The sequence below is a fragment of the Aotus nancymaae genome, unplaced genomic scaffold (genome assembly GCF_030222135.1).
Source record: "Aotus nancymaae isolate 86718 unplaced genomic scaffold, 86718_ANA_hifiasm-v0.15.2.pri h1tg000032l_0, whole genome shotgun sequence".
Taxonomy (NCBI): Eukaryota; Metazoa; Chordata; class Mammalia; order Primates; family Aotidae; genus Aotus; species Aotus nancymaae.
Genome location: NW_026988445.1, coordinates 26,691,971 through 26,718,478, shown reverse-complemented (window position 1 = coordinate 26,718,478; position 26,508 = coordinate 26,691,971). Strand labels below are relative to the sequence as shown.

The 26,508-nt window shown below is 38.4% G+C and overlaps 1 protein-coding gene and 1 pseudogene across 4 annotated transcripts in view; one reads left to right on the top strand and one right to left on the bottom strand.

The window, feature by feature from the left end:
• Window positions 1–26,508, top strand: part of PLD5 (phospholipase D family member 5) — a 307,787-nt gene that overhangs the window by 66,875 nt on the left and 214,404 nt on the right. For 2 of the 4 annotated variants that reach the window (XM_064383654.1, XM_064383653.1), the window contains exon 2: window positions 17,922–18,058. In XM_064383654.1, coding sequence (XP_064239724.1) covers window positions 17,922–18,058 — 137 coding nt within the window. Of the gene's footprint in view, window positions 1–17,921; window positions 18,066–26,508 lie in introns of those variants that run through there. The other 2 variants (XM_064383655.1, XM_064383657.1) reach the window with 2 other exon arrangements.
• LOC135277411 (large ribosomal subunit protein uL1-like) lies at window positions 1,499–2,324 on the bottom strand (annotated as a pseudogene).

The following is a 26,508-nucleotide window of genomic DNA, read 5'->3' as shown; positions in this document are numbered from 1 at the left end:
GCCACAGGTTACGTTTTATTCCTTCAGTGATGTAAGGTCCTCTACATCTTTTAAAATATCTACTAAAATGTTTAACTTCTTCCTTTCTTCTTTCTACTACCAGTGAGCTCACTCTATAAGATTTCATTTATTACCTCTTGCCTCAGGATGTCATCATTTGTATTTCTGTAGGCCCCTTGTAATCAGAGCAGAGGGATAGTTTCTTCTGTAGGGAAAGCCCCATGCAAGCTCTGCTCTGGATTGGACATTGAATCGAGAGGAGGTTTCGGTGTCAGGGAGCATTGGGAGATTTGAAAGAGAGCAAGAGCAGTGGTGGATTTGGAAACTATTGAAGGGATTAAATAAAAAAAAAAGAAGGAGGAGGAGGTCCAGAGAGAGACAGAGAGATTGAAAGAAGGAGGATAACAGGGGAAGGAGAAAGGAGTTAGGGCAGAGGTTCATTGAAACTTAATTTCCATTCTCTGTCTTGCTATTTTTAAAAAGATGCCCTCTGAACCACATAGTATTTTCTTTTGTATGCTAATATGGGCTCAGAGTGTTTAACTTTTTGCTTGACTAATTTTGCAAATCAATATGTTTCTGTTATGGGAATCAATGGAAGTTTATAAGTAGTAAAATAAATAAATAAATGACCAGAGTTGTAAAACAGAAGAATTATTGATTTATTAGCCTTTGCCATTTTTTAATTTATTGACTTACTCATCACTCATTTAACAAATATTTATTGAACATGTCTGCCAGGCATTATGGATCTAGGCAAGATCCTAGAACACAAGGAGCTCAATATAGTGAAAGAGACTGAAGGTAGAAAATGAACTAGTGCATCTTCAACACTGAATTTATTACTAAAAAAGCAAGTGGGGGTTTGCCACTAAAAGTAACAGCAATAAATTACCAATTACAAATGGTGATTTGTTAATGATCAATGGTAATAAATGGTAATTTATTACCATTACTTTTAATGACAAAACCCACAATTACTTTTGTACCAATCGAAATGCAACTACTTGAAAAGGAATGAATCATCTAGGTTGCTGCAGAAATCATTTTCATTACTGGTCCAGTAAAAACAACGAGAAAAACAACGAGAATTTCCTAAAAGAAACACATTCTTTAGTGCCATTGAGATCACTTTAGTTAGGCATGGGACAATAAGAAAACTGTGTAACTGATGTTCATCTTTCAATTAAAGATAAGCTGAGGTAGATAGAGACCTCTTGCAATTTTTATAAGGAATTTGAAGAGGAAATTGAACAATTCTGTTCCCTGTTGGGGTTGTGATGATTGCAGAACCCTATATTCCTCTTTGCACAGAGAAGACATTAAATACAGATCTGCTGAATAAATTCTTCAATAGTATATCCTAAAACAGTAGGACAAAAAATATATTTAAGTCTCTGTATGCTTTTTGTATCAGGATAATGCTGACCTCATGCAATGAATTGGGAAGCTTTTTTATGTTCATGTTGTGGAATATCTTGAGTAGAACTGGCACTATTTACCTCTCAAATGTTCGGTAGAACTCACTAATGATGCCACTTAAACCTGGAGTGTTCACTGTGGGAAGCTTTTTAACTAAAAACTCATTTTCTTTCATTGATATGAGGGTATTTGGGTTAGCTATCTTTTTTGAGTGAGCTTTAGTAATTTTTTTTTGACTGGTGGGGGTAGAACTTATTAGAATGTGCCTTAATGCAGGCACTGGGGGCTTGCCTATGGTGCACTTGATATATAAAGCCTAGACATTCTGCCAATTTTTCTTGAGTAATGACACTAGGAATTTGACAGTCAGGTGAACGTTACATACAAGCTTATTTTCTGTAACATTTCCATGGCCAACAGCCACAGCCAGACACGGCACCCCTGTCATCTGGAACTTGATTGTGGACTTCACCTCATTCACTTTGTTTTCATTGTGTGTCAGCAGGGAAGGGAACGTGTCAGCCCTATGTGGGTCTGGGCTAAGGATTTATGGGATTGTTTGATCAATGACTCTGAGGCCAAAAGGGCATCCTACTTCTTGGCCAGCTTCTTGACCAGTTTCTTATTCAGGTTGAGTGTTTTCAGCACCTCGGTGTCCATGTAGGGGATGTCCACAGCCTTGGCCTTGCTACAGTGCTGCTGGTCCCCCAGGACACACACTTTGAGTGGGGAGTAGACTTACACCTGACGGTGCCCGAGAAGCGTTTGTCCTTCTGAGGATCGTAGTTCATCAAACTGATCTGCAACTCCAGTTTCCAAAAACATGGGGCACTTGCACTGGTCCCATGCAGGACCTTCTGCACTATCTCATACAGGGTGTCCTGAGAAACTTTGCTGCTCATGGATCCTCATGGCATGGTAACTGGAAAAGGAGCTTTAGTAATTTTTATCTTACAAAAACTTGTTCACTTTATCTACACTGATAAATTTCTTATTGTGAATTTGTTCACGTCATCCCCTTATTATTATTTTTAGGATCTGCTGTGATGTACTGTTTCTCATGGAGATAATTTTTTCTCTTTTTTTTCCCTTATCTGTATTGCTATTGACAGCTTGAAAGAATCAGACTTCAGTTTCACTGATTTTTGTATGCATGGTTTTGTTTTCTGGTTTTTCTTTCTTTCAATTCTGCTCTTTATTATTTCTATTCTCTTGCCTATTGTAGTTTAATTTGTTCTTTTTCCTTTTTACATTCTTATAAATTTATCATTTAAAGCCTTACTTTTTTCATTTTTCTCTTTTTTTTCTTTTTTTTTGAGACAGAGTCTTGCTCTGTCACCAAGGCTGGAGTGCAGTAGCGCAATCTCAGCTCACTGCAACCTCCGTCTCCCAGGTTTAAGTGATTCTCATGCCTCAGCCTCCCGAGGAGTTGGTATTTCAGGTGTGTGCCACTATACCCAGCTAAATTTGTATTTTTAGTAGAGATAGGTTTTCGCCATGTTGGCCACGTTGGTCTCAAACTCCTGGCCTCAAGTGATCCACCTACCTTGGCCTCCCAAAGTGCTGGATTACAGACGTGAGCTACTGGCTTACTAAAATTCTTTTAACTTGATTGAGACTTATTTTAAAGCCTAGAATAAGATCCATTTTGGTAAATGGTCTATATGCTCTTAAATAGAAGAATTCTGCTATCTATTTAGTGGAATGTTCCATAAATGTCTGTTCAGTGAAGCTAGTTGATAGTATTTTTTAATTCCTCTGTGAACATATTGATATGTTATTTACTTGTTCTATCCACTAGTGAGAAAGGGGTTTCAAAGTCACTAAATGGTTAAGCACTTTAAAATTTCTCTTTAGGTTCTGTTAGCTTTTGCTTTATGTATTTTTAAGCTCTCAGGTGCATAAAAGTTTAGTTCTGTTCTGTCCTCTTGATGAATCTACCCCTTTACCATTGTAAAATTACTTTATTACATCTTTCTCAAAATTTGACACTTTTTGGCCATTATATTTTTCAAATTTTTTTTTCTGTCTCTTCTCCTTCAGAGGCTGCAAGGACATATATATTAGGTTTCTTGTGTTGTCACTGATTTTCTGTTCAACCTACTATTTTTTATTTGTCTTTTCATGGAGTTCATTAATCTTTCCACATGTTGTGCCTAATCTGCTATGAATCCCATTCAGTGTATTAATATCATTTCTAGAATTTTGCTATGTTTCTTTTGCTATATCCTTTAAAATCTCTCTTTAGCATACTTAGCTTCTCAAACATATAGAATATAGCTACAGTAAAGTTACAGTGTTTTTTAAATAACTGTGTCTACTAATTTGATCATCTGTGTCATTTCTTAGTTGACTTCAATTGCTTAATTGTTTTTCTCACTGTGGATCAGTTTCATGTTTCTTGGCATGTCTGGTAGATTTTATGGATGCCAGATGTTGTGGATTTGATTTTATTCTGTGCTGGATATTATAATATTTTTAAAATATTATTTAGTTTTATTAAGTATAAGTACTAGTTACTGGTGAACAATTTGGGTTTTTTTCAGACTTGTTTTTTTTCTTTTTTTTTTTTAGAGACAGGGCCTCACCATGTTGCCCAAGCTGGAGTACAGTGGCTGTTCACAGGCCACCGTGCTTGAATTTGAGGCTTGCTTTTTATGATTTTTTTTTCTTTAAGGAGAGACCAAAGCAGCCATGAGTCTAGGGCTAATTGTTTTCTGTTTTATTTTCCAGACACTATCTTTCTAATTACTCTACCTCCCATGCATTACAAGATACATGTACACTCTGAATGGAACACCACCTCTTTCTGGCCTTGCGTATGTGTTGGTGATTATTCCACCTGCTCTTTCCAGGCAGGTATTTCCCAGGGGACAGGTAGCTCCTCACAGCTGTATGCCGATCAGCACTCAGCTGAAGACTCAAGGAGACCCAAAGATCTTCCATTCTTCTCTGTGAGGATTTTTCTCTATCTAGTATCCTGTGCTGCCAACTCCAGCCTTTCTGAAATCCCAACTCTTTCCCCTCAACTCAGAGATTTTGGTGGACTCTTCCAGGGTTCTGCTTTTCTGTGCCATGGCAAGGAAGCTCCCTTAGTGTGGGTCTGGCTCTCAGCAGGATGCTCTGGGCTGGTGATGTACATTTGCAGATTACTGGTATGTACAGCCAGGGATGCCTTGGGAGTAAAATAAAGTCCCTCAGGAAAGGGGTACAGAGTGAGAAGAGAAAATCCTAAGGGCCATAGGGAACATGGAAATATATGTAGAAAGTGAAGTAATAACTCTGTTACAAGGATTTTAGAGAAATGCCCCTAAGCCGTTTGTAGTCTAGACTTTCTGATGTGATTCCATAGTATAGTCATTACAAAGAAGTTTGGTAAGTCACCAGAGGAGATTACTCTGGATCTACTGGGTGTCCTGCTTCCTTTGGGAACATCACTAGGAGCTCAAGATAACAGCATATCTAGAATCATAGGAAAGTCCTACAAGCCCAGGAATACCATATCCCCACAGATCAAGGCAGTGTTCAACCTTCATTTCTACACTAATGGACCACCATGGAAAGTTAACAAAAAGTAATAATAATAACAATAATCATAGTGAAAATTAAGTAGAAAATGAAGAAATCAAAAAGAAAATGAAAAAGGGAAAAGTCTGCATCTACAAAACAGATATAGAGATTTTGGATTTCTAGACCTAAACTAAATATCCAGACTGTCTCCTACTGTTTGGTTCACCTTGGACAGCTCAATAACCAAATGTCTTTGAGTCCCAGTTTGCATATTTTTCATATAGGGAATAATTATACTAGAACTTCCAGCTTTGTAAATTTTAAGAACTGTACACATCAAAGTGTTACTTTTAAGACTTGGTCATGATTTTGTTTTAAAAAATTTGTCATGGTAAATAAATGACAAAGATATGAATAATTTTAGTTTTTGAATAATTTTTGCACATTTTCATTTTTACCTCTAGAGTCATAGGTACAAATTCCTTTTTTTCTCTTTAAATGAAATGAGGTCTCAGTTTGTGGTCCAGGGTAGTCTTGAACTCTTGGCTTCAAGCAATCCTCCCACCTTGGCCTCCCAAAGTGCTGGGACTACAGGCATGAGCCACTGCACCACCCTAGGTGCAAATTCCTTTTAAGAGCTTGTTGGATGATGTAAAAGCCCAGCTTGAAAATTTCAAGTTTAATACTTTCTCTAGTTAGAGATAATATATCTCTGTTTCTGTATTTGAGTTAAAACATAATTGTTAAGGATATGACATTCAAATATTTTGAATGTTAGCATTTTTTAAGATTTACTTCTGACCAAGAAAGCAATTCTTTCTATTTGCATGTAAACTGTGAAAAGTACGGATTGGCTGATGCTATAAAATAGCATTTTAAGTTTTGTTTTTTCTTAATCAGTGAAGTTTAGGTTATAAACATGTTTATGGATTCTCCTTAAAACTGCTTCCCTTGATTAAATTCAATAAAAACAGAAAATGTAGTTCAAATTGATTTCTGGAATTACCTGTTAAGGATTTGAAAGTTAATGTCTCTTGGTTCCCTGGAGTTTGATATCATTTATGTGGCTCTTATGCTATCATTTGAACAGAATCTTTCACTTCTGATGAGGTGGAAATTAAATGAGACTAAGGAAAGTAGTGGCATGACCTTATATTGTTATAGTACATTGTTCCAAAGAGATATTTAAAAATGAGTATCAGAGTCGGAATTCTTCTTCTTTGGCAAATGAAAACGGAAATAACTAGCTAAACTTCTTCTTTTAATATAATTTAATAATATAAAATTAAACTAATAGAAGTTAAATTTGTGAGAGTTACCACATTAAAGTACTTCCAAAAGCATACGAAGTAGCTAGAGTTCTTACTTATCTATTGTGATTTGTTATAGCATTCAGAATAAAGATAAACAAATCAATGATATTGTATTAACTTTGTAGGATTCATTATTGAATGCCCACTATGTACCTGGTATGATATTTTCAAGCTGCTATCATCAGAATTGTTATTGTGATAACTAATTATATTTTCCTCAGTTAGAATATCTTCTGGATGGATTCATGTGAAAATTATTACATTACTTTAAACCTTACTAAAAGCTTTTTTTTTTTTTTTTCACTCATTTCCATTGATAATGTCTAGGGAAACTGGATAAAATGAAAAAAAGTTTAATCACTTTTTTCTATTGTAAATGAGTGGCTTCGTGGAAGATTTTTAGGGTAAAGGAGACAATGATATTTCCATGTATTGGAATGTTATGTAAACATTTAGAACAATGCTGTGAAAGAACGTTTAAGGGCACTAACATATGATTGAGTGCAAAAAGCAGAGTATAAACCTTAACTACAGCATGATACAATGATCAGATTGCTAGATAGGCAGGTGGAATATAGGAAAGAACAAGAACAAAATATAAATGGCAGTTAGGTCTCAGTAGGATTACGAGTGATTTTCTTTTTACATTATGAGCACTTTTTTCAAAATAGTTAAAAGCAAACATTTTCCGATTATATAAACAATGAATATCATTAAAATAAATAAAACCTGGGGGCTAGGAGAAAACATTTTCAGAATTTAAAAATATTATTTAAAATTATCTTTAAGCCACCACAAAAAAGATAAATTACCAAATTTATATTTCTATCATTAGGGCATATTTATCATGATCCTTTTAATGTGCAAAAATCAACTACTAGAAACTAGAAAAGTAATACAAAGGATCAATAAAACAAAAAAATTAAGTGTTTTTTTCAAAAATTAAACAAATTTGACAAACCTTTGACTGGACTAACCAAGAAAAGAAGAGAGAAAAGACTCAAATAAGTAAAATCAAAAATAAAAGTGGAGATATTACAACTAATACCACAGAAACACAATCATAAGAAATGATTATGAACAATTATATGCCAACAAATTGGATGACCTAGAAGAAATACATTCCTGGACATATTGTCAAGGATATCACCTGCAGGGGTCTGTCCTGCAGACTTGGACTCAGCGATGGATGAATAAAGTACACTAACACACAGATATTATGCTTTCCCAGTTCAGCTGAGGGTCCATGGCTGCTTACAGACTCCCTGGAGAGTGCTGTAAAGAGATAGCAGCCACCAGCCCCTACCACTCAGTGATACTCACATTTATTCAGTAAAGTTTAATTGAAAAAGGCTTGAGTCAAAACCACTAGAGATGAAAGATTAAAGGACAGGTTCTGATGCCCAAAGAAAACAGCATTAGTGGGTAATTTTCCTGGTCAACCTCCCCACGAGAGGGCCATCCAGCTCAAAGTTTAGTTTTAAGACCACATGAGCAAACAAGTTAGTTAGATAAACTCCCCCACATACCCTAGGTATTTGCTTTACTTATTACCTAAATGTAACCTTCAGCCAAGAACTACAGAAAAAAAACCCTTAGGCCTTCCAAAAGGGTTTGAAACTGTATTCTATAACTTTCTCTAATATTTTTCCTTTAATATTTTTGCGACCGCACTGAATGAATCCTCACATCTCCCCCTTTTCTGTTTTTATTATCGGGTTCTGTTGACTGAAGAGATGTCACAGCCACCAGTCTGTCAGGCAAGGCAGTCATTGCTTTTATTTCAGCTTTGCATCCTAGAATTAACAAATAACATAAGACAATTATGAGTACAATTAGCAACATTCTTTTCCAGTCAAAGAGTGGTCTCTAGGAGTGGGGGTCTAACCAGAAGAGAGGATCTTGCACATCCTCCCATACAGCTGTTTGTTGGATGTGTAGATCTATAGTGTGAAGGGATTCTAAAATTTTAGTTTTAAGTTGCTTTATGTCTGCTGTTAAATTGTCATGAAAGGTTCCCCAGAGGTGTTGTTTCACCTTATCCCAACTATGTGTTGATTGATTCCATGGCAGAGAAGTGACACAGATACGTTTACGTTCCCAGTCGCAGCTTAATTGCCGTCGTAATGCCAGTGCATCCTGTCACTCCCCCACATATTCCACAGCAGCCACAAGGGCTTGCAGATGTGCAAGAATTTTTTGATCTATACTTTGCTGTAAGGGAAGTTCATTAGACACATTTTTGGCCAGATTATCTGCAAAGGCAACTGTTTGTACTCACTCAGTAATAGATGCCACTGCAATGCTGGCTGTTGCCAGGATGACTGTGGCTGAGACTATAAAGGCCATGAGTGTAACTATGAATCTTTAGTGTCTGACCTGGGACAGGGCATGTTCTAAGGTGGCAAGTGCAGAGGAACCTTGCCAATCACGTGTCACATTGACTGGTAGGAATGCCTCAGATTGTCTTCTTAATACCATGACACTAGTAATTTTTAAATTAGATATGTTGTGATTAGTAATACATGAGGCAAAGCAAGCCTGTCCCTGCACCCAGGTTACAAACGTGGAGTGATATGTAGTGTCATCTGGCAGTCCAATGTGTGCCATTATTGAGGGACAGACCCTACTGGAGGTATATCTATCTCTCCTGGCCAATCAGGTACATTGTTAGAAGCTGGGAAAGGGGTGTTTATTTAAGTAACAGGATAGAAAAAAGGCAGATTTGAAGATGGGCTTAATAGAGTGTGGCAGATACAGGTTGTAGGTAGAGTGAGAGATTTAAAAAAAAATTATCTGGAGTGAATGATGTCTGTGTCCAGAGCAGGACTTGTTCATCCTTCTGAGTTGTTCTCTTCAGCATTCTTTAGGTGATGTCTGGGGTTTGTGTGGTCCTTCAGGGTCGTTCCTAGGCTGGCTCAGGGTTTTTCTTCTTTCCATCTTTTGATGAGGACGTAGCCTCTAGGCTGGTGCTGGTGTACTGGGAATTCTAGGGGTTGTACCTGTGCTGAGAGACTTTTTATAATCTTTGTTAAAGAGTAGGTTAGTGCTTAAAGAAAAACCTGTTGTGCTTTATTTTAACATCTAGTTTATAGAAAAACTGGATGGTATGTATTTAACTTTAGCCAATATGTTTACACACAGAGTTTCTTTCACAATTAACGTTTTAAAACTTGCTCAGACCTTCAAAACAAAAATTATACAACATTTCCTGCATAAATTCCTTCCTATAACATTTTTCACAACTTTCACAGACACTCTTTAACATGCCTTACCTTTCTTTTTCTCCTCTTTCTTTCTTTACCTCTCATTCTCTTTGCCTTCCTCTTTCTCTCTCTCTTCCCCCCTCTTATTTTTACGCTGTTTTTTTTTTCCTTAATCTCACTTTCTGTGTTTATCTCTGATCTCTGTCTCTTCTCATCTTTCTCATACTTATTCTTTCCTTCTATTTCTCTAATCTTTGTTTCTGTCTTGAGAGGTTTTAACAAAGTGCTTTTCTACAGCTGATTGAAAGTTGTCATCTAAGTTTAGAAAATTAAGGGTAAATAAGGCATGTGCCATTAGTGTTGCCTTTTAAGATAGAAAACAGGTTTTGCAACTTATTAGTTATTAGGAAATTCTATTCTACTGAGGAGCAAAGCTATATCTAGCTTTTAATGGCTCCTTAACTAATTCATGGGCTCTCTGTAATTTCTCTCCCTTCAGAGGCTATTGTTCTACTATCATAGAATTTTCAGCTATATTAGAGGTAGGGTTGGAATAACAACAGTGGCCATTATCAGAAAAAGGTCTTACAAATTCTTAAATTTTACTTGAACTTCAGCAGAGAATTACATGAAATTTTACTGTGGGCCACCTGCAGAGCTAGAGAGCAGTGGCGTGGGTCCTGGGCAGTGGTTGCTTTTCACTTGTGCTGCTCCCTCCTCGAAGCTGAATTCCTGGGAGCATTTGCTGGCTCTGGGTTTGCGAGCTTTCCTACTGCTCTTTGGCCCCATGGCTTCGGCTTCTAAGGCTCTTCCTTATCTTTTTATATACCTGATTTCATCGTCGATCTTGCACTACCAGGCAGGCTAAGAACTCCCCTTCTAATGCTGCTTGCTTATCTATTGGAGGAGGGGGCTCAGGCAAAACCTCTGTTTCCTCTTTGTTATTTTGGCCCAGTAATAATGTTACAGGGACCCATTGCCCTTGTGCATGATGTTGTTTAAGATTTCTCCTCACTTGTTCCAAGAGTTCAATGTCTGGTGTTCCTTCTTCTGGCAACCATGGGCTTTGGGAAACAACAGTTTGCATTAGGTCCCTTTTCTGTTGAGCTGATGACTGTTGTCTCATGATGAAACCTCAGCCTGAACAGTACTTCCCTAAACTTGGTAATCCCCAGGAGGTGCCAATGACTTACTGACTCACTGTTTTACTGACTCAACTGTGTGGTCTTCTGCACCTTCATATTCAGGGGGTCTGTCACTCTCCCTTTGCAGTGATGATCATGTTGGAGTCTTCTTCACCTGCTGAGGCTTCTCACACGAGACACCACTGTTGAGGTCACCCCACATTGGGCACCACTCTTGGGGTCATCACCTGCAGGGATCTGTCCTGCAGACCCTGACTCAGTGAGGGACGAATAAAGTACACTGACACACAGATGTTATGCTTTCCCACTTTGGCTGAGGGTCCATGGCTGCTTATAGACTCCTTGGAGAGTGCTGTAAAGAGATAGCAGCCACTGGCCCCCACCATTCAGTGAGACTCACATTTATTTAGTAAAGTTTAATTGACAAGGGCTTGAGTCAACTCCACTAGAAGTTAAAGATTAAATGACAGATTCCAATGCCCAAAGCAAACACCATTAGTGGTCAATCTCTCTGGTCGACCTCTCCCTGAGAGGGCCATCTGGCTCAAAGGTTAGTTTTAAGACCACATGAGTAAACAAGTTAGTTAGGTAAACTCCCCTACATACCCTAGCTAATTGCTTTACTTATTAACTAAATGTAAAGGGGATTTAGGCTGCCTTCAGCCAAGAACTATAGAAAAAACCCTTAGGCCTTCCAAAAGGGTTTGAGACTATATTCTATAACTTTCTCTAATATTTTTCCCTTAATATTTTTGCCACCACCCTGCGTGAATCCCCACAACATATAACACATATATCAAGACTGAATGACAAAGAAATAGAAAATCTGAGCAGATCAATAACAAGTGAGGAGATTGAACCAGTAATAAAAAGTCTCCCACCAAGAAAAGCCCAAGATCTGATGGCTTTGCTGCTGAATGCTACCAGACATTTAAAGAACTATTACCAATTCCCCACTGACTTTTCTAAGAAGTCAAAGGGGAAAGAACACTTCCAAAGTCTTTTTATAAAGTCAACATTACCACTATACCCAGGCATGGACATCATAAGTAAAGAAAACTACAGGCCAATATCCTTAATAAATATAGATGCAAATATCCTCAGCAAAATACTAACAAATACAGTTTAACAACACATGATCAAATGAGATTTATCCCTGGGATGCAAGGATATGTTCACTTTGACAAATTACTAAATGTGATATACCACATCAACAGAAAAAAATAAGTCATATGAATATCACATTAGATGCAGAAAAAGTCACAAAATTTAACATCCTTTCTTGAGAAAAACACTCAAATTGTATATAGGAGAAATGTACTTCATAATAAGGCCCTATATAAAAAACTCACAGATAACATTATACTCAATGGTGAAAAATTAGAGCCCTTTCCTCTAAAATCCAGGATAAGACAAGAATGCCCATTCTCGTCACTAATACAACATAGTATTAGAAGTCCTGGCAAGAGCAGTAAGTTAAGGCAGAGAAATAAAAGGCATCCAAATAGGAAAGTAAGAAGTGAAACTGTTGCTGTTTGCTGATGACATGATCTTGTAGGACAGAAGCCCCCATACTGGGGCTTAGTCCAGGAGAGTTTTTGGCCTCACCCAAGTAAACCAGTGCTGTTAGACAGCAATCTTATTAAATGGTAGTTCTCCTTGAAGAGCAGGGCTATCTCATTGGCTGCATGCCCTGGGTTCTTGGCACAAAAGACCTTGGCAATGGTATTATACTCAGATAAACCCGCTTTCAATTATAGGCAAATTAAGGGGTAGGTAAATGCAAATTCAGGATGGACTATTTAGAACTCTCTAGGAAAAAGATCATAACTCCCAGGCTGTTGACAAAGGGATGGTAACTTCTGAGTCATAGTCATGGTATGTGTAAACTGTCATGGTGCTGGTGGGGAGTGTCTTATGCCAATTAGCAAGGAGGGCAGGTAGGGATCACTTTCATCATCATCTACTGGTTCTTGCCAGTTTCTTCACTTTATCCTGTCTGGACCAGATCTTGTTTTGTGACCAGAAGGTAAATCCTGCTGGTCTTTTACCTAAGTCTTAAACATAAAAAACCCTAAAGAATCCACCAAGAAACCTGTTAGAACTTAAAAACAAATTCAGTGAAGTTACAGGATATGAAATCAACATGGAAAAATTAGTATGCTTTTTTTACACAAACAAACTTTTTGAAAAAGAAATCAAGAGAATAATTCCATTTATGCTATAAAAAATAAAATCAGAATAAATTTAATCAAGGAGGTGAAAGACATGTACACCAAAAAGTATAAAACATTAATGAAAAAAATTGAAGAAGATACAAACATATGGAAATAATTCTTCTTGGATTGAAATAATTAATATTGCAAGCCATATATCTGATAGAGAATTAGAAATACACAAAGCACCTATGAATAGATAATGTAAGAATAATCACACTAACCAAAGCAATCTGCAGATTCATTGCAATTCTTATCAAAATCCCAATGTCATTTTTCATTGATAAAGAAAAACACAATCCTAAAAATGTATATGTAATCACAAAAAACTCTGACTGGCCAAGGCAATCATTAGCAAAAAGAACAACGCTAGAGGCATCACACTACCTGATTTCAGTCTATATTGTACTATAAAACAGTAGTAATTAAAGCAACATAGTACTGGCATAAAAGTAGACACATTGACCAATGGAACAGAAAGGAGAGGACAGAAATGAAACCACACATCTGTGGTCAATTGATTTTTTGACAAAGGTGTTAAGAATATACAATGGGAAAAGAGCACAGTCTTCAATAAATGGTGTTGGGAAAACTGGATATTCATATGCAATAGAAAGAAACTGGACCTTATCTTACACTATTTACAAAAATGAACTCAAAATGGATCAAAGAAACATAAAACCTGAAAGTGTGAAAGTACTGGAAGAAAACAGAGGAAGAGCTACATGACATTGGCTTGGATGATAACGCTTTTAGATTTCACCTCAAAAGCACAGGCAAAAAGGCAAAAATAAACAAATGGGATTGCGTTCCAATAAAAAGCTTCTTTAAAATAAAGGAATTAACAGAGTGAAGACACACCCTATGGATTAGGAGAAGATATTTGCAAGCCATATATCTGGTAGAGAACTAATACCCAAGCTATACAAGGAAGTCAGCTCTATAGAAAGAAAACAAATAATCTGATTAAGGAATAAGTAAAGGACTTCCATAGATATTTCTTAAAAGAAGACATGCAAATTAGTAATAGATACATAAAAATTGTTCAGTATCCCCAACCATTAGGGAGATGCAAATTAAAACCACAGTGAGATACTACCTTACACCTATTAGAAGGACTGTCATCAAAAGGACAAAAGACTAGCATTGGCAAGGATTGGAGAAAAGGGAACTTTTGTGCACTGTTGGTGGAAATGTGAATTAGTGTAGCCATTATAGAAAACTGTATGGAGATTCCTCAAAAAAAAAAAAAAAAATAGACTTGCCATATGATCTAGCAATCCTACGTTTGAGTAATTACCCAAAGATTTTAAATTAGTATGTTGAAGAGATATCTGTACACCATTGCACCACTATTCATAATAATAAAGCTATGGGATTAACCTAAGTGCCCATCAACAGATGAATGGATTTTTTTAAATAATGGAATTTATGTACAACAAAATAGTATTCAGCCTGAAAAGAGAAGAAAGTTTCACATTTGGTCGAGCGTGGTGGCTCACGCCTGTAATCTCAGCACTTTGGGAGGCTAAGGCAGCTGGATCACAAGGTTGGGAGTTCAAGACCAGCCTGACCAACATGGGGAAACCCTGTCTGTATAAAAAAATGCAAAAATTAGCCGGGCATGTCAACGTGGATGGAACTGGAGAACGTATGCTAAGTGATACACCAAACATAGACAGATACCACATGTTCTCACTGATATGTGGAATATAAAACAGTTGAAGTTATAGAAGCAGAGAGTAGAATGGTGGTTACCAGAGGCTGGTGGGTAGAGGGGAAGGGGAGATGATAAGCAAAGGGTACAAAGCCTAAGATAGGAAGAATAAGTCTGATTCTTTTTGAGATCTGTTGTGTAGCATAGTGAATATAGGTAATACTCGAGTACTGTACATTATATCATTGAGAGTATATCTCCAGTGTTCTCATCACAAAAATGTCAAATATTTGAGGTGATGGATAGCTTTATCACTTAACTTATGCTTCTTCCAATATTTTTAAAAATATCACTTTGTATCTTATAATTTGTCAAAATATGATAAACTTAAAAAATATAGTGAGGAATAAGGGATGAATGAAAAATAAAATGGCAAGACAAATACACAGTCTATTCTGCAAGTTTTATATAGTTGCTAAATGTGGCCCATGAATTTGTCTGTGGCATGAGCAGAAAGTAAAAAAGGATGAACTACAAAATTTATAATCACCAAAATATGGCATCCAGCTAGTTTTCAGAGAGGTCACAGCTGAGTTTTGAGAAAAACATTTTGTGTGTCTCTGCATTCTCAGAAGTATGCTGTATTAGTCTGTTCCCATGCTGCTAATAAAGACATACCTGAGACTGGGTAATTTATAAAGGAAAGAGAAGTTTAATGGACTCATAGTTCTACATGGCTGAGGAGGCCTCACAATCAATGGTGAAAAGTGAAAGAGGAGCAAAGGCACATCTTACATGGCAGCAAGCAGGAGAGCATGTGCAGGGGAACTACCCTTCATAAAACCATCAGATCTTGTGAGACTTATTCACTATCACGAGAACAGCATGGGAAAAACCCACCCCCATTATTTAATTACCTCCTGCCTGGTTCCTCCCATAACACATGGGGATTATGGGAACTACAAGATGAGATTTGGGGTGGGGGACACAGCCAAACCATATTATATGCCATTGTAATTTTCATTTCATTCATTCACTTTTTATTTACTTATACAATAATTATTTCTTGAACACATTCTATTTGTTAGAATTATGCTGTTTGCTTGAGGATAGAATAAAACAAAATCCATGTCTTAGAGATAAGTAGGGTCTAGGGTAAAAGAATAATGTCTGTATCTTTAGCTTTCATCACTTTATGTTTGAGTGGGGAGTAAGAGAATATAATGACAGGCAGGAACGGACTTGGATTAAGGTTGCAGAAGATGAGGCCTGAAGGAGGATTTGAAACAAAAATGAAGCACTCATGTGAGCTGATAGTGCATGGTCACAGAAACATTATTGATTCCTTTGACTTTATTACATCTATTTCTAACTAAAATTTGTCATCAAAGGATAACTGTAGATGACCTGGACTCTGAGTTTGGGAGGTTCCTTGGATTCTTAGGGGATCATGTGGCTTTAGTGATAAAGGGAAGGAGGGCGGTAAGAGGATGCAACATCAGCTGGTTTCAGAAAGGTTCTGAACTGTGTGTGTGTGTGTACACATATATCTATCTCATCACTAACAGAGTGATGTACGCCTGGCTGCCTGTCCAAAGATGACCCTTTCAGCTCTGTAAGTAACCCCTAAAAGCTGGACATAGACTTTTAAAATTGCTTTTTCTCCTTTCTCCATCCAGGATTTATCTAATTTATCTTGGTCTTTGGGGCTGCTATAACAAAATATCATAAACTAGGTAGCTTATACATAACAGAAATTTATTTCTCACAGTTTTTGAGGCTGGGAAGTCCAAAATCAAGATGCTGGGATATTTGGCATCTAGTGAGGGCCCATTTCCTTTTTGATCTGTGGTGCCTTCTCGCTGCATCCTTACATGATAGAAGGGGCAAGGGAGGACCTTAGGACCTCTTTTTTTTTTTTCTTTTAGAGATAAATTCTCACTATGATGCCCGCACTGGGGTGGAGTGGCTATTCATAGGTACAGTCATAGTGCACTGCAGTGCACTGCAGCCTTAAAACCTTGGGATCAAGCGATCCTCCTACCCCAGCCTCCTTACCAGCTGGGACTATAGGTGCCACCATACCCATTTCTGGGAGTCTTTTAGGGCCACCAGTCTCATTCACGAAGGCAGAACTCTGCCTTCATGACCTAATCACTTCCCAAAAGGCCCTATTTCCTAATATCATCACCTTCGAGGTTAAGATTTCAACATATGGGTTTTGGGTGTACACAAATATTTAGACTGTAGCAGAGGGAAAGCAGGCAGAATAATTTGTCATAGTGGTCACAGCTCCTGCCCACTTGTCATGGCTCTGTCTTCTGCCACCTTTAGCCATGAGCCCCTAGAGAGAGGGATGATTCAAATTATAATACTTGGGTCTAATGATATGTCTGTGAGTGACTTTGACCACTGGACATTCAGCCTGTATTTCTAAGTAAAAATCGTATCAAGAGTTATACTTGTGTTCAGAGTTTAAAAATAAACAATGTCAGTCAAATAACACATTGTAAACCAAAAATAAAATTTTAAACCCCCAACCATCTGAATGGAACCCTCCTCTCAGCCAAGGGCATTCCAAAGTTAACCTGACAAACTAGTTCAGGCCGTAATGAGAAGCGGGAGCCGGACATGCCTCATTTGTTCCTCCTCCCTTTTGTAATTGCTGATAGAACAGACTCTAAGTCTAATAAGAACCTTTTGCAATTTATTCTCTCTGAAGTCCACTACTGGAGGCTTCATCTGCATGATAAAGCCTTGGTCTCTACAACCTCTTATAGTAACTCAGACATTCCTTGCTATTGATAATAACTCTTTCAACCAATTGCCAATCAGAAAATCTTTGAATCTGCCTAAAACCTGGAAGCCCCCACTTCCAGCTGTCCCGCCTTTCTGGACTGAACCAGTGTACATTTTACATGTATTGATTGATGTCTTATGTCTCCTTAAAATGTATAAAACCAAGTTATGGCTCAACCACCCTGGGCACATGGTCTCAGGATCTCCTGAGGGTTCTGTCATAGGCTGGCCATTGGTCACTCATATTTGGCTCAGAATAAATCTCTTCAAATATTTTACAGGATTTCTCTTTTTATCAACAGCATGATCCTGGCCTATGTGTTTCATTTTTAATTTGAAACAGTAGATGTTATAGTAATCTTTTCTGGGCTGCTTTTGAGTAGGAAGACAAAGAAGAGCAAACTCATCTGGAAGCCTGGATACTACCCTTGAATTATTTAACAGGGTCCATCACATAGAATGGGGTTTGAAGGCTGTGTTGAGAAAGAAGCGTAAAGGTCTTGGGCATGCTCACTAGAGAATAGCTTTCCCTTCTCTGGCAGTGATAATCTCCCCACCCATTTTTCATGGAGTGTTGAGAAGTAGTCACGTCTCAAGTTTCCCGAGAGAAAGCAGCACCACTTACTGGTCTTTGTCTTCGTTTCCTCTTTCAGTCCCAGCAGAAGTGCATCGTGATCTTTGCCCTGGTGTGCTGCTTTGCCATTCTAGTTGCACTGATCTTTTCAGCTGTGGACATCATGGGAGAGGATGAGGATGGACTCTCAGAAAAAAATTGCCAAAATAAATGTCGGTAAGAGGTAACAAACAAAAATTCTCTTTTAGGGGGTGGGCAAGAAATCCAAAGAGGGCCTTGAACAATGGAGAAGAAAATACATAAGCACACACAGTCATCCAGGCTCCCCTTGGCTTAAGCTGAGGCGTGAGTCTGTCCACTGGTGCTCTTGCTTTTAGCCCAAATGCTGAGTAATGATTGAATTCACTTTACAATCTGGTCATATTCTCAACAGGCTGGTGGGAAACAAAATGAAATTTTGTTTGTCAGAGTGGTCACAGCTGCATTTCTGGAGACCACCATATTTGAGGTTTTGGGTATTCCATGATAAGCCTGGCAAAAATGAGTGCCCCAAAGGACAGAGAACGCTGTGCTAGTTGTTACATCAAATGCAAGTTAAAACATACACATCTCAGGGAAAATTCCAACTTAAAGTTAGGGGTTAAAGAAGTACATATGTCAATGAGACAGGGCTCATCGGCCTGTCCCAGTTTAGTATATGGTTTGTTTTTAATCTAGAAACTACAATAGCTTGACTGTTTTACATATGCGTTATGCCTCTTCAGTTACTTTAGCATTTCCTGGGGGCCATTGTTGACCAGCAAAGACATCACAGCATAGTCGCAACCCCATACATCTCCTCCTCAAACTCTTCTCTGAGCCGCTACCATTTTTTTTCAGTTTCGGGGAGGGTAACGAAAAGTACCAAAAGCAGGCAGATAGATGAGAGGTCTGTTTTTATATATGTATTGCTGCAAAGCAGAAGCGAGGCCATAAATTACAATGGTCATTATGAATTAGAGCATGTAATCAATTTAAATTGTTATTCTTCCCTGTGGAAAGCATTAACCTAAGACCCCCCCACTTTCCTAGCTTAAAATCAACAACCTGGTAATGTGTATGTGACTTTTATCCTGGTTATTTTGCTTTGAGGTTGACTGTTCTGTCACAGGAAATGTTCTGAAAAGACACTTAGCTTTTTTTTTTTTAACCCATGATACCTTAGAGTCTAGTTACCAGGCAACAAGCATTATATACAGAGCAGAGCATACAAGAAAGAAATCAATACACATTTTAGATTTTCTTCCTTCGTGTTAGAAAGGTATTCCACAACATTATGTAGCCAATTCTTAAATTGGCTGACTCCTGGTTTTACCCATCCTTGTCCTCAGGGCAGCCTCAGCCATTGGTCCAGGCCCTGCTAAGTCTGCAGGGGAGAGTGGGTCCCAGAGTTGTTCAGTTTCAGATTCCCCCAGGCAGTCATGGAGGTAAAAGAGGTGAGGCTTTCGGAGATTCACCATTGAATATACTGGTGCTGACACAGACCAGTAGGAAAATCCACTGGTCTGCAGAAGTTCTCGGGCTTGCCAATCTCAACTTAAACCTTTCTCTAGAAAATAATTCCTGTCCTTCCTCTCATGACCTCATCCCTTTCCTGGAGCTACCTGGACTGCTTCCCAGACTTTACCTAAAGGTGGAGCTAACTCTATCCCATGATGCTCAGTTTCCAGTTACTTTGTACTGAAGTCCAGAGTTCTCTTTCTGCTTTTCTCCTTGTGTGTGACTATCATAAAGTGCTGCTTTGCTCCGTTCAACCTCTGCTGAGATCTTACTACACTATCATTAAACTCCCTCTGTGTGGGTAACGCTCCTCACTCCTGAAAGTTGGAAGAAGATCAACATTTACAGCTGTCAGCATCTCCTCACAGTTTTGACAGTCTCTCCCCAAGACCTCTTCATCTGGTGTACTCTTTCTTAAATGTAGTACTTTAATTCATCTTATTTCTGCTAACCAGCCTTTCTATCCTCTAATAAGATTCCCATTCTGATTCTTCCTGACTTGTTTTATTTCTCCCCCTCCTTTATATTATTTTGCTGCTAGATTACTGTACTAATAGTGGATAATTTTATCATAACTTCCCGCACAAATCTACAAAATATCAAAGGCTCTAAACTTATTTTCCAAATGCGTTTTAATGAGCTTCAGTTGTAATGCCCCAAAAATGAGATCTTTGATCTCAGCAAATAACTGACCTATTTCTTTATATCTTTGTACTGGATTTCTGGGCACTTCATACCATTTCCCAACATGTTTTAAATGATTGATTTGGTCTTTATAACTTTAAATCTTCATGACACTTGATTACTTGAGAGGGTGAAAGGCACATTTTCTGGTTTCTACTAGTAACCTACATGTCAGCAGGCTGAGGCATCACTGGTAGGTAAGGAAAGCTCAGACTGCTAGTTCAGGTTGCATCCTGTGACTTGGCTCTTTTGCAATTCGCTAGTGCCCCTAATCATCATCGTACCTCATTCTTGTGAAAGGTAACCACGCACTGTGAAGTTTCCCACATATCATGTCCTCAGGGACCAGCAGAGACATTGGAGCTGAGCTCCAAGTGCTGCTCAATTGCAGAACACCTGCCCTCACATGAACACCCACCCTTTCAGAGGAGAGGTCTTCATTTTGTCTATATAGCTACTTCTATCTTCCCTACCCCCCCGCCACAGAGGTATCCTACATCAGTCATTTTCAGTAACTACTCCCCCACTTACTATAGACACTATTAGACACTCATTAGAAGAGGGACTTTTGTTACCATTCCTCCCTGATAAATACACACAGAACCAGTCAGCATCCTTCTCCCTGACTTCAGACCCAATCTCATGACAATGTGGGAATTAATTTCTGCAAAGTATCATTAAGCAAGCTGGGTATACATACAATCTTGGGTTGGCTAACATTGCCATATTGATGAGGATGTGTCACCTATTTTATCTAGGTAATTATGGCAGCCCCTGTTCCTGGACCTCCTCACACTCACCTCTCATCTTCCTAAATCAGCCCCCATGCCTGGGTGACTGCTAGTCTAGGTTGGCTCACTCTTGCCCAATATCTTCACATTCATTTTAGCTTGCTCACTTGGTCTGAAATATGAAGGAAATGGAAGAACTCAGTCTATCTATTTGTATGTATCTCTGTATCTTGGTTTATATCTCTAACCTGTCTAATCTCCATTATTCCTGAATCTAGGAATTTTCTTTTCATCCTAAATGAATAGATTTGGGTCTGTACAAAGGGGATCCCATGTAATATTATAGGCGGGGCCACCAATGTGTAAGTTTTCCATAGCAGTTCTCCAGTAAAGAGTGTCCTAGATCACCAAAGTTTGGTCACAGAAAGTATGGCAAGGACCAGACTCACTTTGTAATATACCACCCCTTCACACATAGACTTTTTATGCATCCTTTCTAAATTGTCAAGTTTCTCTATTAAAAAGCTGACTTCTCTACTTTACATTTTTCACATACTTTATTTGCTGAATCTCTTCCTCTGACCTAACATTTCTTTCTTAAAATAAAAAAATTTACAGATGTGTAGATTAATATCAGTAACTCAGCTGCAGCTTCAGCGTAGTACACACATAATTTGGTTCATCGATAGTATGACATTCCTAGAAGACAGTATTGAGAGACCACTTTATGTGTTGACAATTACCTCCTAGTATTTTGTCACTTTTCTGTTTAAATCCATGACCTTAGAGTGGTCTTAACAGACTCAACTTGCTCCAGTGGATTTTAATCATTGTTTGCCCTTTTTTTCTCTTTTTTTTTGGGACAGAGTCTCACTCTGTCACGAGGCTGGAGTGCAGTGGCACAATCTCGGCTCACTGCAACCTCTGCCTTCCGGGTTCAAGCAATTCTCCTGCCTCAGCCTCCTGAGTAGCTGGGACTACAGGCGCGTGCCACCACACCCAGCTAATTTTTGTATTTTTAGTAGAGACGGGGTTTCACCATGTTGGCCAGGATGATCTTGATCTCTTGACCTCGTGATCCACCTGCCTCGGCCTCCCAAAGTGCTGGGATTACAGGCTTGAGCCACCGCACCAGGCTGTTTTCCCTTTTAATGCCCAAATTGTCACTACCTGGCCAGTGAGAGCCCCCTTTTGTACTTTTTGATGCTATTCCAGGTATCTCTTAGAGCAGCCTTGCTTTTTGGGAACAGCAAGCTTTTCTAGTGCTATTTTAAATTCACTTGCTTTGAGACATGGTATTGTCTACTTTCAGATGAGCTCTGGTTCCTTTTCATGAAGACTCCTATTAAAGACCAGAATCTAAGTTCTCTGGGTGTCCTTATATTGTCATCCAAGGGTATTGGTGATAGACACAATGATACCACGGGAAACGTTCTTAAACTGCAGTAATGAACAATTGTATAGTACTAAAGAACTGTTCAGCACTGACTGAACAGTACTTCTTCCTTCCTCCTTCCCTCTTTCCTTCCCTCTTCCTCTCCCTTCATTTCTGCATATTCCAGACATAAGTATGTGGACTATAGGGCCAGGTTACCTGGGGTTGAATCTGGCTATCCCATCTAGGAGCTTTGCAATCTTGGCCAAGTTTCTTGATTTCACTGTACCCCATTTTCTTTTCATTTGTATAATGCAGACAATTATTGTGTCTTGTGTGAAAGTCTTCTGTAAAGACTAATGTGTTAATGTAAGTACCTTTCATACAACAGCATCTGTCATATAATAAATGTTCAATAAATATCCACTATCGTTCATTTTATTAAGGGACAGAAGTTTATTGCAGGTGTTTGCAGTTTCCTTTAAGTTTCATCTTACTTTTCTCCGAAATGGGGAAGAACTTACTATAATTTTTCACCTTTTTCTTAAATTATGAATTTTTCCCTTTATCTATGTTAACTTTCATCAATTTTGCTTTATATTGACAAACCCAACTATGTTTTCAAATTACAGCATTGCTCCCAAATTTAGAAGACCCCATTTGGTTCTGGCTCTTATTTGATATCTGAGCACTTTTCTGACTGCCTGAAAAAGAAAAAGAAAGTAGTCTTATTCTTGCTACCCCAGAGGAACTCCAAAGAATGTAAAATCCTAGAGCCCCTGATACTACAAATGAATTTCCAATGCACTAAATGAAAAACAGCAATGAAAAGTGGAATTAAAAACTAAAACTGTGTCTAGAGCCTTTTATGTTACATCCTCTCCCAGTTTCTCCATTTGAGCTGATAGGGAGCCTATCACTTATATCATATTCTGAAGTATTTTCTCTTTTATCAGTGCCAGTATCTATTTCTTCCAGAATTTTCTCAGATCTAAGAAAGAGGAGAGATGAGCATTTATGTTTAATTCACCATGTTAAACATAAGTGAGTCATTTGATCCGTTTCTTACTGGCTCCCTCTCTTTCCCAGTTATAAATCCCTTCCACTTTCCTACAGCCCTACCCTTCCCTTCCCTGGTCTCTGTTTAGAGATTGCTTTGGTTGAGAAGATGGCGTCCACCTGATGTAACTCCTTCAGCTTTCCTTCCAACTCAGAGTCCCCCAAGTGACTTCATTCGTCCTTCTGTCCTTCTGTTTTTATCTCAGAGGAAGAGATGTCCCTTTCCTTTTCTAAAACTAGCCCCTTTGTCAACGCACTGAATCCTGTGGAAATAAATGAAGGCCAACCCCATGAGAAAAGCAAAGGTTATTTATTCTGAGCTTGCTATAGCAAGAGACTCAGTCACCATTGCTTGCATTTTGGCAGAGACTCCAGGGCTGGCAGAGGAGTGGGAAAGCTTTGTCGTGAGGAAAAATGAACAGGACATGTCACTTTCCCTTTTGAGCCTCTGTGCCTTCAAAGGTCATCTGCATTTTCCCAGAGTCCTGAGCTGAAGAACCTCAACCACTTTGACTATTCACTTTTTTACCCCCTTTCTCCAAATAAAAGTCAATTTCTGTAATGGGAGCTTTGGCCTTTTATTGGAGTTACCAGCATTTTGTTTTTTTCTTTTTCCCTGAATAGATCAAAAGCTCCCTGAGAACAAGGAACCCATCTGTCTGTCTCTCTTTGTGCCTATGCAGTCTCTCACATCGGGCTGAGCAGCTACCCTTAGCGGGCAATAGTTTCCAGGCAAATACAACTATAAATTACAGAAATAATATTGTCCATTGAGATCATATGTATTATTACTTTATTATTCCTCTGTAGTAGAATTTGCCTTAGATCAAACTGAGAATTATGAGAGAAGATACAATAGTTTATAGATGACATATCTAAAGACTATCATGTAGACATGAGTTAGGAAAAGAAACTTGCTGGGAATTGTTAAAATGAAATAGAATAGTCTGCCATGGTACTTTTTCTCTAACTAGCATTGAATAAAAAATAACTTCTAATAATAACTGGAAATGGAAGATAGCTTGATTTTAAGTGAAGGAAAGAGAAGTCTCCAAACACCTTTAAATACAGATATGTTTATGCTTCTGAACTCTACTCCTATGAGATGGTATGTATTGATATTTTCATTTCACCATTGAGTCCAGTAAAATTCAGATTTCCTGAACTATGAGACTTGATTAGCCCAGTACCCAGAAAGTATTGTTTATATTCCACAGCTAAAATTTAACAGATTATGTTAAAAATGATGTTTCATTATTAGCATTTAATATTTAAAGGAGGAAATCCGAGAGAGCGTGACACTCCCTGACGGTCTATAATTACTACTCTGAGAAGCAGCAGGAGCTAATTATTTCAAAGTTTTGATTTTAATGAAACTTAATATATGATTAATGATGTTGACATTTCCTGTCGCCAGGCTTGTTTTCCAAAAAGATCATTTGAATATGGTATATATTTTTCAAAAAGTTCATTGAACCCTTATAGGCACAGCCATAGCTGATCCTCATGAGTTGTGTTGAAAACAGAAAGTATGGCTGTCTTTTCTGCAGACAATGTGTTTCAGCTGCCTTGTCAGGAAGGGACTCTGTGTAATCATTCTCACAGTAACATCTGAGAGCTCAACCTGAACCTGAGGCAATAGGAACATTGATGGAGGGAGTGGAGTGGGAAGAAAAATAAAAACTGGAGTTTATGTGTCTGATGGGTGTTCTTATATTTTGGTTATAGACCTGTAATTAGAAATTTTTCTAATAGGAACTCAGCTTCCAAAACAGTAGAATTTAGACATTTGGAACAGTTTGCACGGTTGGAATGCAGCATCTCAGAATGGGGTTATGCTTCAGAGTGGAAACTTTGACCTGCTGAGTCTAAAAGGCATGGCGGCAGCAATACAAGGTTCTGCAAGCCAACCTGAACCGCAAATCCAAAGCTTGTTTTCAGATGTTACTCATCCTTGATGCAGCGATATGTTTGCAACATGAAACTTAGGTTCAGACGACGCAGGACAGGTTTCCTGTTGTCCTTCCAAGCTGGAGAACTCATCCAAACTCAGCCTCCGTACTCTCATTTATAAATTGATGATAATTTTTCTTTCATGCTGCTGTGAGACAGAAATAAGATAATGCATGTGTAGAAGATTGCAAAGTGCTTTACAATGTGAGGTATTGTATGATTTGCTTATTTATTAATTTATTTGAAATGGAGTTTTGCTCTTGTTGCCCAGCTGGAGTGCAATGGCACGGTCTCAGCTGGCTGCAAACTCTGCCACCTGGGTTCAAACGATTCTTCTGCCTCAGCCTTCCGGGTAGCTGGGATTACAGGCACCCATTGTTAGTAGAGATAGGGTTTCACCATGTTGGTTAGGCTTGTGTCAAACTCCTGACCTCAGATGATCTACCCACCTTGGCCTCCCAAAGTGCTGGGATTACAGACGTGAGCCACCGTGCCTGGCCAATTCTCTTATTTTTTGAGCCACACTCTCAAGGGCCAATAGCTTCCAGTGTCAGAAATGTCATTTTAAAAATACAATCTACTGCCTCCTGAGGCCTACATTTTTGTGAAAATAGAAGAGAAAACAGAAAGCATTATGCAGATGCCTTCTTATATCTACCTTGCAGTCCTCAGAGCCATCACAAGCCATTGAGAGGCTTCAGTGGCCCGATCCTTGCTGGGCAGCTGAAGTCAAGGTGAAGTGTGTGAGACATACCCAAGAGCTCACTGAGGCTTCGCATCCAGGAGACCTGATTGTGCATCTCAGCTCAGCCACCTGCTGTGCAAACTTGGTCATTTAACCAGCCTTGATTTGAGTGTAGAATGACAGTGGCCATACTAGTACATATTCTATAGAGTTTTATAAAAAATAAATGACAGTGTAACTTATTAGACCAAAACAAAGAAACATATAGGTCAGAGATCTCTTCCCTCAAGGTTAATCTACAAAACTCATCTTCTTAGATGTATCTCATTTAATTTTGCTTGTTTTATTACATCTGTATTTCCAAGTTATTTCATTACATCCTTTTAAAGCAAGTAACTATGATAATAAGTTAGTTAATAAGATGATAATAATGTCCACAATTCAGTTTTACAGTGAAACAGTCCCCTCTTGTTATTGCAGGCCCTGTGTCCCCTTGCCCGGAGGCAAACACTGCAACACTTTGTGATATACCCTCCCAGAAATATGGTTTTATATACAGATATTTGTTTTGTGCATATCTATGTATCGGTCCCCTTTTTCTCACAGATGGGAGTGTATAGACGGGATGTTGTACCATGAA